The sequence below is a fragment of the Bombus pyrosoma genome, linkage group LG11, assembly GCF_014825855.1.
Source record: "Bombus pyrosoma isolate SC7728 linkage group LG11, ASM1482585v1, whole genome shotgun sequence".
NCBI lineage: Eukaryota > Metazoa > Arthropoda > Insecta > Hymenoptera > Apidae > Bombus > Bombus pyrosoma.
The window spans coordinates 7,922,915-7,939,711 of record NC_057780.1 but is presented as its reverse complement, the minus strand read 5'-3'; the positions used below and the strand labels follow the sequence as shown (position 1 = coordinate 7,939,711).

Here is a 16,797-nt window from a genome sequence, read left to right as displayed (position 1 = left end):
ACATATTTGATTCTATCGACATATCGAGTTCGTTAAGCCGGTTTCACACGGAGGTACGTGTACCGTGATAGGCGTACCGTGATAGACGTATCGCGAGTTGCGTACCGTGTAAATGTCGCCATTTGTTTTAACGTCTCGTCTGTCTCCGTACGAGAAGTATCGTTGCCGAGATACACGAAACGAGTGTCGCGATACTGCGTCTCGTGAGAATCGTCGTGCGAACGCTTGCATTCGTATGCATGTATAATAATGCATATATTGGTATCTATCATACGCGTACCGCCGTGTGAAACCCATCGCACAAATAAATAACTTTGCAAAACTGTGATTAGCTACCGATAGAACGTCGCGTTATTCGTTTTACAAACGGAAACAAAGAACCGGTAGGAAGAATGGTGTCGCGATTCAAAGATTGGAAAAACTATGTATATCGTTTTCTTTTCGTAACGTGAAATAGTTAGTGAAATATGTTTATCGAAGCAATCGATAATTTATCAAAATTACTATGCTCTTAATATCATACTGTTAGGAAGGTGATACATTTACACTGTACATGTGAATGTGTGTGTAAGCGTCAGAGGGCGTCCAGGCCTTAGTTGGCACAAAAGACGGTGATAGGCAGTCGTTAAAAGCATTTGGAAGAGTCGGTTGACAACGTGCGAGTAGGTTTTCGAGATCTTCAGTGTGTAATATACATGTATAGCTGTCGTGTGCAAATAAAGTAAACTATTTGTATTTCCGAATCTCTCCTATATCTTTACACATACAATGTAACATGAAAATATACGCATCGTCTATAAGGAGAAACATAACATCGATTATTGTCGCTTCTGTTTAAACAATTTGCAATTCTTGGTACACCTATCGCATTCAGCCATGTAGGCGTCACAGTACGAGCGTAAAATTTGATAAACACTGGTTTGTTAACGCGTACATTTGCAAAGATTTCAGCAAAATTATCGACTATTCGTTCGACGGCCGATTAGTATGCGCATACATTCACTAGAAAGTGTGTACATTCGCCGATTTAACATTCGCTGTTACGTCGATATGAGGTAAATTAGATTGAAATTAACTGGCAAGGTACATGCTGCAAAGTATCCACGACAACGATTGACGATTACTCGCTTTTGAACCGTAGAATGCTATGTTTAGGAGAATAGGATTAGATTTGGGGTTAGTTCTATCTGACAATGAGCAGTGCAGTGGAATAAGGGTGAATTTTGGATCGAAGTTTCGATTAGATTCTGACGATTAAAATTCATTTCGTTCAAGCGTATTAATGGCGCACACCGTAGCTTCGACAATCGTTTCGGTATAGAACCGAGTTTGGAGCTTAAGGACGAAATATTTTCGTAAGCGTAAGAAGTAGAATTCTTCATGAAGATTCTAGAGCAAGAAGAGTCATCTGGGTGGTTCTGAATCTTCTGGCTCGAACAGTGACGTTCTCGTAGGTGTTTTGGACTGGGTTAAGCAGCGGCTAGGCGTCCACGATTCCTGAGCAATTTAGGAGGATGTTTTGCACGATTTACGATATAAATGGCTGTCGTTGATAAAAGAGCTCATTGTCCGCGGCAGGTTGAAGGTTCTCTGGCTCTGAGATAGCCTTGAATTCCTTTCGATCCGATTAACCATACTCTGGCGCATTTTACCCTCGTTTATTATTCTAAAGTTTACTTTAAACGTCGGATATCATTTTAAACTTTGGACGGCCAGATAATAAACTAAACAGAAATAGTTTCAATTTGAACTTCAAACTTTTTAATTTCGAAACGTTTTATTCGGTCATCGTTCATCCGATAACGATAATAAAACTGATAAAAGAGGAGAACAATTTTCTACGGAACGAACGGGCGTGAGGCAACGTATTCGGGTCGTGGAAAGCCCCTTAAATCGAAACAGCGATCGCGTAGGGAAAGCGGGTCACCAAAGGCGGCGAAGAAAAGGGCGTCGAACGCGTATCCTGAAATTACGTTTCCAGCGATTTCCGTGACCCAGATCAAGCCTACCACGCAGATTGCTCGCACGCAACCGTCAACCCGGCTGTTCTACATTTTCAGTGACATCCTTTCTCCCATTGCGTTTTGTTTCAAAAGAAAGCCGCTCCCTTTCGTCGAAACAAGATCAGGCAAAAATGAAAAGGCAGAAGAAAGGAGCGAAACCATCGCGAATGCCGACTTTGAGGAAGAACGGCGCGCTAACAAAATTAAACGAAACTACGAGAAGCATTTCAGCGAAAATTTGAACAATTTTAAAAATTTCGTTTCAACGTCTTTGCTGTTTCGTAGCTAGAGACGTCTTCTATTCGTCGTTACGATGTTTCCGTGCTTCTGAAAAAAGGATTCCAACCTGCGAGGTTTTTCGTTCGACGAGCAAAACTTCGACTCAGTGACAACGAGAGGCGAACAATCGTGGGAATAAAAGCTGCAAACGAACATCACGAAGGTGCCGCTGCGTCCTGAGCCGCTGCCCTGAAATATCGAGTGGACACGAGATAATTTAATCGAATTAACTTCGTATAAAACAATTTCGTCGATAGGATATTCGATTACGATATTTTAATTCGCGGCGAATTATTTCGTGAGAGCTTTATTATTTGATTACGCGTGAAAAGGCAGAAACAACTGGGGAAAACGTTGCGCGAAACGTAACGAAAAACGAGCGGCAGCGTCGAATAACGCGAACCTACTGTCAAGCTCGACGGATTATTGCTGTTAATTTTCCTCGCTGGCGGCTCTTTGACGTTTCGAAACAATTCGATCGGGTCGCTCGAAATCGGAGAAAAAAGAAACCTGTCGGGGCTGGTGCGTGCAACAGAACTCGAGAAGGCAACGAACGATCGGCCGGCTGGTTGAATTTACGCGAATCGCATGCATTATGCGTTTCGTACGTGCGCCGTCTAGCGCGTGAGCGGCTTTCCCGACGATAAACGCGAGTTACAGCCGTAATCGTAGCTCCAGGAGATAACCGAACGTTGCCGTCGTGCCTTTGAAATTCGGTTTACGCCGCGTTTCCAGCGATATATCTCGCAGCGACGGAATCGACCCGTGCACCGTACCTCGCAGCTTTTTCTTCCGCACTCTGATGTAGGTTAAACGATTAAAAGATAACGCGGAGGCTACGCTCGGCCGAGATAAAAGGTCGATGAAGTTCTTAATAGAGCCAGATTAGCGAACGAGAGATCGCTGCCTGCAGATATATTCTCTCGCGGAGAACAATTCCGCAGCCTGCTGCGCTTCTTTATCGAGTTCTCGATGGTCTGGTTCGCCGCACCGCGGGTTAAAGGGGTAGATTTTTCTTGCGTCTGTCGTGGACGATCGAGTTGAACGGTTGAACAAGCTTCTTGGCCAAGTTGGACTAACAATTACCGTTTCTATCGCGCGTTTTCTCAGCCGATTAATTATAGATCTTCCTCTTGAGAGAATTAGTGGAATGCTCGATGAGGTCGTCGATGCGAGACAATATACGAGCACGAGGTGATTCCTTAATATAAAAAAATACTCCGATAATCGAATTAAGGAAAAGTAAGAAAAAATAGAGAATGAAAGGTGGAATAAAATTTTCGTTAAAATTCGAGAAAATCGGGGTGGAAGATCTGTCAGTTGTGTTTGAACTTGAATTTCACTTTAAGCGTCATATAAGAAAATTGTGTTTCTTCTCGTATCATTTAACTCAGCCTCGTAATCGTGTCTCGATGAAATCGGTAGATTTAATAGTACACGTGTCCATGAAACGTTGTAACTCGAATGAATTTATCATCGAGTCCATTAACTAGTAACCGGAAATATACCGAGCTCGTGAAATAAATTACGAAATCGGATCATTCGTGAAACAGTAACGTTCTACCTTCGGTGGAGTAATTGCTGACGCGAATAACGAAGAAATCATTTTGAAAATTCTCGGTTCGATAAGAACCGCGCACGCAACAAGATTGGACAATCTGTTGGCGGTCGGTCAGTGGTTAATTTCTAACGACGCAAACAACGTAGACGAGAGCATTGTGTCGACGAACAAGAGGTCAGAATTATCGACGGTGTTCGATCGACCATAGGTCGAGCATCGAACGAGGCAACTTTTAAAGGACTCACCCTTCATGCCGAGTACTTGCACTCTCCTCTGGTCGAGAGGACACTTTCCTGTGCTTGTTTGCTGGCCGCGAGGCGACGATATCGATACGCTTCGAGACGCAGCTCGAAAGTCCGGGTTTACTCGTAGGTTCTACTTTGATCAGGAAAATACGCAGGAACATAGAACACTCCCTGCAACAGACACCATGGAATATCGCTTGAGAAGAGCGTAGAAATTGCCTCGTTGCACTGTGAATGTTGCCGCTTTTGATCGTGCCGCGGGATACAGTTCTTAATGTATTTAAATTGTACATTAACGTGGGGGAAATTGACCTCAGTCGGAACTAAATCGAGCTATGTAGATGTTTATGCAAATTCCTATTTTCATCAACGTAACTGAAGAAATTTGCACCGTCCATTAACCTTTAACGCTCGAATCCTTGCGAGGTAGTCGACCAATCGATTCTTCTATTAATAAAAGTACAATTGTTTGTTCGTAATTATAAAAGCACTTGTTTCACTTTATTTCCTATCTCGCGTATTGCATCTTATCGTGTCGAGAACACAGATATATCACATAGCAGGATACAGTATCATAATTGCAGAAAATAACAGTAAAGTATATTACCATGCAATCAAGAAACAATTGCGTCGAGAACAAAATTGTGCGTTTCTGACCAGCTAAATTCGGAAAAATGGCACCTGAAGGGGTTAAATTCTATAATAATTGACATATTTTACTTATTTGTCTCATCTCCTTTAGCGTCGTATTTAGCACATTTTATAGATATTTACGCTTTTAACCCTTTGAGCGCTGCGTTGTCCGACATTAAGGGTGCGCCATGGATTGATCGCTCTTTACGAAGAAACACACCGTGGGCTGCGTATTTTTTACGAAAGGCATTGTAGTCTGCTACACATTTTGCTTTTCGCTTTGGTTTGCCAGTTTGATAATTAATTTCTTTTGTTCCATCGAAATCATCAGAATGTGAGATGTATAATATCCATACGTCCTTTTTATCACGCCACTTTAACGCCACTTTTAGACCAAATTGAATGGTTATGCGAGAACGCATATATGCGTTCATAGCCCAAAATTGAATGGTTGTGTGAGAACGCATATATGCGTTCATAGCGCTCAAAGGGTTAAACAAACGTAAAAGCGTCGGCAGCTTAGCTCCAGTTATATTCAACACTGGAACTACCACACCAGTGAAATTGACTTGTTTTACAATTTCATTGTAAAATTCCTACTTCATCTTATATTTTGTTCCACAATAATGTAACGATTTTCTCATGAGAGAATAATATAATGAATTTTATTTTGTTTTTTATGTATTCAAACTGAAAATAATGTTGTATCAAGGATACTTATACCAATACCGGTGATAATGAGTGTTATTTGTCAAAGTGTAAAAGGGTGCTGCAATCTGCTTATCGAACCCAATTAACAAGTTTCCTCGTTTTAAATTTTTAAAATTTGTACCGCGTATCATTCGATATGATGATATCAGTTATCAGGAAAATTGCGGATCGATCGCTAGATCGCTAGATGCTAACGCTAGAAATACCACAGCAGTGAAAATGACTGGTTCTACAATTTTATAAATATGTCAACCCTCGTTTAGGGATCATTTCAGGGATCATCGTTAATAACACGAAAAATGTACTACGTAACATGGAATTGCTTCTGTAAGAAATATAATATACAATAGAATATACAAATAGAATATACAAATATTCTATTATTACGTATTTTTTACAAAGACCAGTCATTTTCACTGGTTTTGATAGAAATAGCTTCGTGTTAACTATGGGTAGTTCTAGTGTTAAACAGTGTTACAAAAATCGTCCGCCTTGTGAATATAATCCACCACCATTATTTTTAAAAATTTCTTAAATTATAATCACCGAAGCGCTTTCGCTCGTCTCATCCGTAACCCGGTCGATTTTCTCTATTTTCTGTTCCTCGGAACTAACCGACTTAACAAATAATCAGCTCGTACCAAAACGCGTGTCGAACGTAGCGGTCTCGTTTCGAATTTACATCGCGCGATTTACCATCCGTTAAAATCCACTGCAATTAACATTCGCAGCGTCACTACGCAAAACCCATTCTTACAATTCACTATTAAACCCCACGGTTTAATCCTCCTCCAGGGAGACGGCAGCGAACTCCACGACTGAATCAGTATTCTCCAGACAGCTGGAGCAATTTGCAACAGCTCGAAAGCGTTTAGAACAGGCTGGAAGTAAGGAAAGGGACGGAGGGAAAGGGCGGGGCTGAAGAAGGAGCGAACTGGAGGCTATAAATTTGCGTTTGCTATCGCGATACGTGGAAGGGTACGAGCCGAGGCTCGATTTCTGCGGTCCTGAAGGAATCCTTGGGCGCCGCGGTCCGATCGACTACGTTACACCCGATCGTTTACGGCGCAGGATCGGAAGCTTCTCGTTGCCGTTGCTCGCATTCGTGAACGTGCGTGTTTCACGGCCGATTTCTGGTCGATGAAACTGTTGGCGAGAATATCGTTGACCCGAGGCCAATCGGGAATATTGCTCTTTTCGTCTTCGTGGATCTACGAGTCGCCGAGAAGCCGGGCTGATTAAATCCATAAATTAGAAGAGTAGGGAAATAAGGACGTTACCAAAGCGTTGAAATTTACGATCACCGATACCTCGCGCGTTCCTGATAAGTAGAATGCAGACGCAGATTTTCGTGCATTTACGGGACATTTGCAAAAGTGCATCGAATATACACAACGTGTGAAGGTACGTAAAATATCGAAAGTGAGGTACTCGTTAAAATATTTGGCGGGTGAAACAAAGTTATACCTAACGATAAATGCTCCTGTTTCGGTCGTTTTCGTAAAAATGTACATTTCCATAAATATCCATATATAGAGCAGCGGATAGGCAACGGTTATGAACGTATGTAGAACGTAAGAGAAATTGAACACTGATATATGCGTACAGTGAAATCAGAAATTGACGACGGCTGAAGTTGATCGCTTTAGTTGCTGAGAGGCTCGGATCGAGCCGAATGGCTTTGGGAATTACCAAGGAATGAAACTTGGAATTAGCATGTTGCTCGAGGGGTATTTTGAGTTGGTCCGATCCGGTGCGATCGAAGCGCACCGGTTGTCTGCAGTTATAGCGTGCTACTTAGAAGGTGGGTATATATTTCCAAACGGGATATCGGACGAAGTAGATCAAAAGAGAATATCGGATACCCGTGTCTGTTATATTATTTATTTCAACGCATATTTGAAACCGAGATATCGAAAATCGTTTGGCGTGGTACTTGAAAAATATTTACCAGAAAAATATCGAATACGTGTTATTGAGCTACGATACTTGAGAAATATTTAACGTGAAATATCGAATTTCCACTATCTTGTCGCGATATTCGAAAAGCAGGCAAAACCGACCAAGTGTGTTTATATGAAACCAGATTTTCTTCGCGCGTTATCAGAAATTACGTTTCGTCGCTTCTTGAAAACGTCACCGCGTTCGACCAATTTCGCTTTATTCTACTCAACGCGTGAATTCTATGCTATATTTTGCCCTGGCACCCGCGGCATTAACATTTTTACTGTTGAGGTTATTAGATGTATAAACAGAGAAACGCGTGAATAAATTGCAAAGTAGAAAATATATTTTAATACAGAAGTGTGAGTACAAGTAGGAATATAATTCGAGCTGGTCCAGATCCGCACGTTGGCAGTGTTACCCTATAACCGAAAACCCCGAAGTCATCGTCGCCTGTCTACCGTCTATGGTCTGCCTTTGTCCCAGTCTATTGTCTATACGCTGTCGATGGCTTCGGTGCTTGAGAAAATTAAAAAAGACCAGATGCAGAGTTTTCTTAGAAGTGGTGACCATTTCAACATTTACAAAATGTCGTTTCGTTGGAAAGTCCACGTTTCTTAGTCCACGCAAGTTTTAAAAATTGCAACAAATCTAGTAACACGTGTCATCGATGACCACCGTAGCAGTTCGCGTATTAAAAAGCAAGAAACCTCAGCAATTTAAATCGCGCTCTTTCATTCGAACGTGACTAAACCTTTCTCCATACAAACGCTCTCTCTAAATGACAGTCATCCGTTGTGTATAAATGTACTACATCGAAGATGCACAAGGAAAATGACTAGGAGGATTGGAATCGAGAGACAGGCGGAGACGGTCGTTAGACAACTGTTTCACGAGTCGATCGACGGTAATCCTGAATCATTAGAGAGGGCTTCTGGATGGCAACAATGCCCCTGGTGGGTGGGCGCTTTTGTGTCGAGGAATCGCTCGCGCCAAACAAATCGACGGAAATTGGGATCTCTTTGATGGGAACCGAGACTAAGAATCGATGCCTACGGATGATCGTTACCAGGAAACGATTCCGACGAAGGCGCCTGATGGTCTGTCGCTTAATGCGTTCTCTGTAAAACGTATTCGAGGATGTAGGTGAAAGAGTCGGATTGTTCGGTTGCGATAGAGTCACGATAAAAAGGAATTTTCGCGTTATTGAATTACGAGGATACGGAAAAAGAAGGAACGCTGTTCGTTTAACGTTGGAAGATTTTGATGCTCGTGTCAAAGAAAGTATATTACACAAAGGAAAATAAGACGCTAATTCGAAAGAATATCCTTCTCTTTCGAGCTCGAGCCTTTCTTCGGACGGACTCTTTGTAACTTTTACTGCACCTGTGTTCTTCAGATCATTTTCCGCCCGATCGTATTTCTCTCGCGTCAAGAATATACCTCAGGCTTGAGTAAAATATGGAAAAAATATTATTGGTATTTACGATTTTTATTCTTTTTTAGGACATAGAGATCTGTCCTGTTTGCTAAAATGAGCAATAACCTGAGATATAAAAATTCGAAAGCCGCGGTACGGTTTTATTCGATCGTCGATCGAGTTTAACGAGTGCTTAAAAGCTGCTTGGTTCCGGCTGAGGCCAACACGAGAAGAAACGTTAGTTAAGAAATTCGCGGAATGTATGGACACCAACAAATTCGGTATTCGGTTGAAGCAGTTAAACAGTGTTATGCTAAGAGTCAACAAAAAAGCATTCTACCGTTTTTTCGCACACCACAAGATACTTGGTATCGTTTTCAACGAAGGATCGTAGTCTCTTTCCGTTCGGTGAAGGATAAACAGAAGATACGTTCGGGTGGAATCACCTGGAAAGATGGTGAAGCGGCGCGCATCGAAGCGTCGTTGAAAATCCATGGAAAGGAGCTTAGCGTCGATCTGCATGTAGGCGATTATCGGCGTAACGGTCGCGACAACAGCAACAAGCACGGCAAGCAGCGCGACAGCTAACGAATCCTGACCGCGGGATTTAATCCGAGCACAAACGCGGACACATTCAATTAGCCGGTGTGTATCCGGTTACAAGGCTGTCGGAGATACGAACCTGCTGCAGCCCGATCTATCCTCTGGTTAGGTTCGCGTCGCGTCGATGCGGCTGCTCGAAAAGCGCAAAGACCGAGCGGAAAAGCGAGTCGACGTTCCCCTGGAAATGTGCCGGTGTTATCGTTTCCGTCCTCATAACGTGCCGCGGCACCGCTTATCGCGCTTTATCAGCAACGATCCGTTGGAAAGCCAGAGCTGCGCGAGCACTTTCCACCCTATCGTTTTCCAACCGTTCACCCATCGTTTTCCCCTTTTGTTTTATTTTTATTTTCTCCTTCCTTCCTCCTTCTTCCATCGTCGTTTCTCTTTCCTCCTCTATCTGTTGCTTTTAGCATCGTTTTCGAATCGGAGACCGGTCGGACTTCCGGCTGGTTCAATCCTCACTTGATAAATATTTAAAGACTTGGATTTTTCTATCTCTGTTTTTTATTTCAATTCTTTTTCATTCTCGGTTAATCGCAAACGCGATAGCCATCGCTTGCCAATTCTTTTTCAAACTTCCTCCTGGCCATTTAGGATTTTTCACGTTGTTCCTCGCGATAATCCTACGTTCCAACGAATTCCATGTTTTCTTCTCTTTACTTTTAAAAGGGATTCTGATCGACGACTGTTGTTCAAATCGTCAATGAAATATTAATTTTACAAGAATTCGATGTTTAACGAATACGCAATATAGTAGATCGAGCACGAGGTTCCGTTTTTCCCCCGGTCATATCGCCAACCCGATATCAAATTGTTTCGCTTTGAAACAATTTGCGAACCGCGTTCCGCGATCTGCCACGTTTCGACCCTTAATCAGCCGGGCTCGTCTACATTTTTTTCCCTGCAAATCGCGTGCAAACGGGGCGCTGGCAATTTTCCCTGTCGTTCCGACCTCTTTTCTCGTTCGTCTCGTTGTTTCGCCCCACCGGGGAAACAATGGTCGAGCACAGGAGGTTGGCGTTGGTGGATTTAAAGGCGAGCGGAGGAAGCACCGAGGGGCAGGCGAAAGAAATATGGCGGCCGAGAATTTCATGGGTGTTCTCTGAAGACAGAAAGGGGAAGAGAGAGAGAGAGAGAGAGAGAGAGAGAGGAGAGCCGAAGCCTCGCCTTTCGTTGTAAAACTTTCCGAATCATCCTTTTACACCGCTCGTTTCGCTCGTTTCTTCCCTCGAACCGCCCTTTCGTTTCTTTTTTATTCCCTTTCATCCCGTTATATTATTTTCCCCCTTTCGTTTCCTCAACACGCGTCTCCCATATGGAGAAAAAAAAAATGGAACTTTTGGGCCGTTTGATGAGCTTCGAGGATGCTCGCAGGTCGTTGCTTCCTTTGAAATATATTTTAGGCAATTTATCGGTGCATTCATGGTCCACTACGACTGATATAGGGTCGGATGAGATTAATTTATTTATGCGACAATTTAGGCTTAGAGCAGTAACCTTCCGTTTCTTGGATCTCTGGCAAGCTTAAACCACGTGTAACACGTTTGTAATAATTTGGGCAAACAGCTTAGCCTTCGTATCAAAGTTTAGCCACTTGTGTCGCGAAAGGATTCATTGAGGTTAATTAAAGGAGAATCCAAAGGAAAGAATCTGAGGGAAATTTCAAAGACGAAGGAAGAAGCAAGTTGAAACTCCGCAAAGCGAAACAACGTCGTATGGAAGCTCTTGATGCTCGTAAAATCGAAAGTTTCATCAGAAAAAAGCGGCCGGCTCCGTCAATTATGCGAGAGAACTGGCGAATGAGAGGGGAACGTCCTTGCGGCCGGGTTTATGCCCGATAATCGAGTCCATTAAATTGCGGAAACTACCCGGTCTCGTCGATACGCCAGCGACAGTAAGAAGCTGCCGAGGATTCGATTAAAATTCAAACAAAGAAGCGAGTGCGTCGCCGATTCAATTACAACTTTCCGCGAAGAAGTCGGCGAACACGAAGGATACCGAGAAAAAACACTTCTCCGAGTTTTCTGCAAAAGTTTCTCGTCATAGAGTTCGATTAATATTCAACTGATGCCGTAAACAGGCTGATTTGCAAGGAGAAAGCCAGCCAGCCGAGAAGACTCGATGATTTTACTGGCAAAAGGAAATGAAATTACTTTCTGTTGCCTGCTCAGGATGAAAATTTTAAGATGTAGCGAAGAAGATTGCGAAATTGTAAAAAGAAGAAACAAGGAATTTTTCTCTTCCTTCTCGCACTCGTGTCAATGATTTACGATTATTAAACTGCGGAGGTGTACGCAGTTACGTATCTATGTATCACGCGTATTCCATGCATCTGTACGCTCTTCAACGTGGATCAAAAAAAGCAGCACGAACGTTCGAATCGAGCCACTTTTGCTTCGCATATTGAACTTTTATACGCTTATATCGTACAAATATTCTATAAACGTACTACTTTTTACTCAGTTGCAATTCGTACAGGAAATAATATTTTGTTTTATCGCGTGCAGATTACACGTATTGCAGCATGTTACAAAAATGATCCTATTCGGCGCGGCGAAGGTCAAAGTTGCCAGAGTTTTCAGCGATATAGTATTATATAGCATTAATCGTGACACGCTTACGGTCATCCCCGCGTTCTAACCAGAAACTGGAACAATCTACACAGCTACAAAGTTGGAAAGATCTGCTTCGAATCTCGCGTCTTACGATCACGCACCGAACTGCAACCGATTCTCGATGGAACTACACCGTGGCCCAATTACAAGTTTCCACGAATCTAGGCTTTCGGTTTGTAAACGAAACTCTCGATTGCCCGGTTGCTTGCAGCATCGCCTTCGAACTTGCACGCAAGCGGTCTATGATACAACTTGGCGCAACACCGCGCCACAACCCGCTACGCCCGTAGCTTTCGGCCCTTTCGATTCGCCCGTAATTTTCGATCCTCCTTGCCTAAACCAATTGTAACTTCGGCCCGATATTCCAATGGAACAATAGATCGGTTTCAAGGGGAAGTTGATTGGGACTGGCGCAGCGCGATGATCTCGTAATCGCGATACGAACGTAATGGAACAGAGAAAAGCAAGATTCGAGGATGGGATCGAGCCTCGACACTCGATAAACGCGGCCCAGTTTTCCACGGCGATTATTCGGCCTGGCTAATATCGTTTCTGGCCGGCCTCGAAACTAGTTTAATTTCCGCCGATGATAAACTGGATACACCGTATCAGCCACCGTATTGTCGGTTTTCAGGATAGTCCTCTCCATCTACAGCTGGAAAATATTTCGTCGCTAATTTCTCGCAGAGTATAAATTAGTTAGAAAATTGTAGACAGAGAGACAGACTGCCGGCGAATTCGATTTATTCATTTGTTAACTAAACGAGGGAAGATTTCTTTTCACGAGAAGCTGATATGAAGTTGCAGGAAGATATTTAAGTATCGGGATGATACAGACAAACAACTGGACGACAAACAAATTGCTAAGACAAACAGGCGTATAAATAAGCTAAAATAAAACTAGCTAAGGCTGCGTGAACCTTTCCTTTAAGATTCCTGGAAATTGTTGCTACTGAGGCGGAGAAGAAGGTGGTGCTGTTGCGTAAAGTATTGCCTGACTCGTATACACGAGATATGGCGTTCGCGTAGCCAAATCTGGAGAAGTACGGAGGATAGAACAAAGAGGTGGACTGGAAAAGTAAAATAATGGAAATTAATAAGAAGTAGTTGTGGACAGTCGACAAATCCATTTGGAAGTAAGAATAGAAAAATAGCTTCGTCGGCTAATTACTCGTTAGCGAAATGTTGGACAAAATTTATACCTTAGCCGGATTTAGAAGCGACGAACCTTGGAAAAGGTGCTGGATCCTCTATAGCTGGTTCCTTTGTCTGATCATATGGGATTGTCGGATGACCGAGGCATAGTGGACGCGAGGGAGTACAAGGAAGGCGTTAAGCTTGATTAAGATGTAGGGATTGCGTTGAAACGACAATAGCGCTAAGCTTAATGAAATCCTAGAAGAAATAGCGGCGATGCGTGGCTAAATGGCCTAAATGGTCAGCAAACGTGAGATTGGAATCGATGACTATACCGAAGGCTCTCAGCCTGGTAATCGCCGCAACAATGGAACCAAAGAGTTTACTGCGAGTGAACCTGCTCCAGTAGAACTTGATTAAGTCGAGATCCGTGAGATTTTCACTGGAGCAACGTTCGAACTGGATGACGTCTTCCTAAAGATCAATAACATCGAAGATTAGTATTTATTGCCTGAAAGATTTTCGTGTCTTTTATGTCATCATTATGTGCATTCTGTATGATGAATATTGAGAAAAGAAGAGGTCCAACATTTTATCCTTTACTACAGCTGTCGTAGAATACCGTGACGCGACAAAATTTGCCTTTGCAAGTTAATATACGATGAAGAGATTGGCATTTATAAGCGTTGCAGTAAGTGTAAATGAAACCTATGTACACGCTTGTATAGGTTCATACGTATGTATGCTACGTACGTATAGAAAAACTGAGCATTTTACATATTAGCAGGTCACAGTATAGGAGTGGGGAGAGGACTCTGTTGCTAGGTGGTAAGGTCCGCTTCAAAGCAGAGAATATATCGACGGTTAGAGCTTGTACGATTAGGCGTTGGCTTACGGACTTGCTTGTGATCAAATTCGAGAATATCTCTCGCGCAACTGTTTATGTTATACCGTTTCTAGTGAAATAAATTCACTCGCGTCGGCTATTTCTCTGGGTCTTTCGTCGACGGAGCAGCAATTTTTGTATTTAAGGAGTTTGTTATACTTAGCTCGTCAAGCTTATTAGTCGCCAAGCTACGGATAGAAATAACGATGAAAAAGGACCTTCCAAATCGATCGAGAGATTGCTGCGATCGATTCCAATAATAATATTATTTAAAACCGTTTGTTACTTGCACGAGTTATGCATTTAATTTTAATATACCACTGATAAGATTTGTAATAAACAGTTTAAATTTCCTGTGATGTACACACGTTTCTAATTCCGATAATAAAGGAAGATACCAGAGCAGGGGAATTACTTTTGATTAATTCATGTATTCTTGGTAATAACCAGGTTAATAAATATCGATCAGAATGTCCACGTACTTACGAGCCACTCTGTGTACACTGGTAACGTGCTGAATCACGAACGAGTGCCATCAAGAGCGCCACCACAGCCATCACGAATTTATTACATTTAACGTGTGGATCTCTTTAGTTTGCTTTAGATGCTAGGGCATGATTGCCAGATAGTTCTCCACGCGTTTCCTGTTATCGATTAGCGATACTTGGTATCTTATTTGGCACAATTTGTGTACTGGGAACAGGAAGACCCAGAATTGGACTTGGAGTCAGAGTGATACGGTTATATATTGGGTTGGCAACTAAGTGATTGCGGCTTTTGTCATTAGCTGGTATTGACAAAATCCGCAATCACTTGATTGCCAACCCAATATACATATATATATATATGTCGGAGATGAAAGGACACCGGAACCTTTCCTTTGAAATTTTGGGAAAATCCTCTAATACTTTAGCCTAGATTCTATCATAGCCGTAATTAAGCAATTGTTGCTATTCAATCCGATTGTATTCGTTCGAGATTCGTGATAGTGGCATTGAGCTCGGAGTGACACGACTGGTCGCCGAACGTAGCCACGGTCACGGGATGGACGTTTTGCCTGGCGGAGGCGTGCAGTGGTTGTATGGTTCTCCCTAGAAACGTGGTTGTGGCGGTATATGGCCTCGAGAACGGGCCTAGCCTCGTGTGATTTTGCCTCGCAGGTGTCGATATAATGGAACACACGTTGTATTAATAATCAAACTCCAGGCAGAAACTGCCTAGCAACGGCGATTGGAACTTTCTCGATGCTTCTAACCAGGATATAACAAACGAACGCAATCGTAAAGAGAGGAAAACTTTCATCGGTCTGTTATTCGTGCGCTCGCCTTGGAAAGTCACATATCGAGCAGTATATACCGAGCGTCCTAGCAAACGTATTTTGTGCTTCAAAGTATTCTACGTTTACTAAAGAGTTATTGAACCCAAGAACATTGTCAATAGCATCTCGCGTGTCTAAACACCACGGTTATTCGTCAAACTTTGTAAAAAGTCATATTTATACGCGTAAATGTAATCTCTGTTGTACAAAACGATGGCTAATTCAAACGAAGAATTGTTACGCGCCCTCAATTCCAACGATAACCCGACATATTTATTAGACTATTCGCTCATAAAAGAGTAGCTGTTTGGAGGTGAACACGTTCATCCGAAAAACAAGAAACAGATTTGTAAAACAGAGGATACAAAGGAAATTTTAATCAGGTACCATTTTCACGTCGAATGTACGTACGGTGTTTCGAAAGTTAGAATTTATACGAAATAAATAAACTAGCGAGTTAACACCGTGGTCCTTCTGTTTCGTTACTCAAATTGGAGTTAGAAGCTCGGGAGTCCTTTGTGCGAGGCTGAAGAACTTGAGAGTGGACAATTGGAATGGAACGCTCTGTGCGACGAGAGAGCAAAGTATCTAATATAAGACAAAGCGAAATTGTTTTTTGACAGTCTGGCGTCGACTGTGCGCGAGAAAAAGGAAACGAAGAACTAGAAATACGTTTTATAAAACGTCGTGCGCCAGGCAAAAGGGACGGGGAGAAGAAAACAGGTAGAAAACAGAAAGAAGGGCACTCGTGCGACCGCGAAAAACGAGGAACCACTTGTCAGCCTGGAAAACATGAACCTTGCCGGTCTCGACCAACGAAGAGAGCCGTGGAAAAAAGAATCCAGTGGAAAATACGGGAAACGCGTGTTGAAGAATGGTACGCTTGTCCTCGGGGATACGAAGAGGGACCAAGAACGTCTTCGCGAGGAATACAACTCGGAGAGAGGGTGACATGTTTTACCAGGGATAGCTGGAAGAACAAAAAAGCGCGGGGAGGAAAGGGGAGCAACGAGGGAAAAAATGAGAGAAAAGAGAGAGAGAGAGAGAGAGAGAGGAAGGAGAAAAAGACGCGAAAGAAACGAGCGGAAAAAGAGGTAAGGTTGGTCGAGTTGAATGGAGAAACGAGGGTTGCAAGAGCGAAGACGAGGGCAGTTCCAACTTCGACGTAGGCAACGTCGGTGCCCTTTTTATCAAAGAATAACTTTTTTTCTCTCGTTATAATTTTCCAGATCCGATCGATGCTTTGAAAAGGAGAACAACTGGCAGCGTAGACCCGTATCGGCAGAGAAACCGAATCGATTCGAGACGAGTGACGCCTAAGCTTCCGGCTTACCGGTAAACAAAGACATATTTTAGAATGTCGCGGTCAGACCGTGGCTGTGACTGGAGAACGGCAAGAGGGATTATTTGGGATTATACGGAGCGGAGAAATAGCGTCGTAC

The 16,797-nt window shown here is 42.8% G+C and overlaps 1 protein-coding gene across 6 annotated transcripts in view; it reads right to left on the bottom strand.

Moving 5' to 3' along the window:
• LOC122572290 overlaps positions 1-16,797 on the bottom strand; it is a 182,210-nt gene that overhangs the window by 123,337 nt on the left and 42,076 nt on the right. For 4 of the 6 annotated variants that reach the window (XM_043737086.1, XM_043737088.1, XM_043737089.1 and 1 more), the window contains one exon: positions 4,089-4,259. The exons of the other annotated variants lie outside the window; for them this stretch is intronic. In XM_043737086.1, the coding sequence (XP_043593021.1) occupies positions 4,089-4,095 (7 nt within the window). In that variant the 5' untranslated portion in view covers positions 4,096-4,259. The remainder of the gene's footprint in view (positions 1-4,088; positions 4,260-16,797) is intronic. 6 annotated transcript variants of the gene reach the window in all.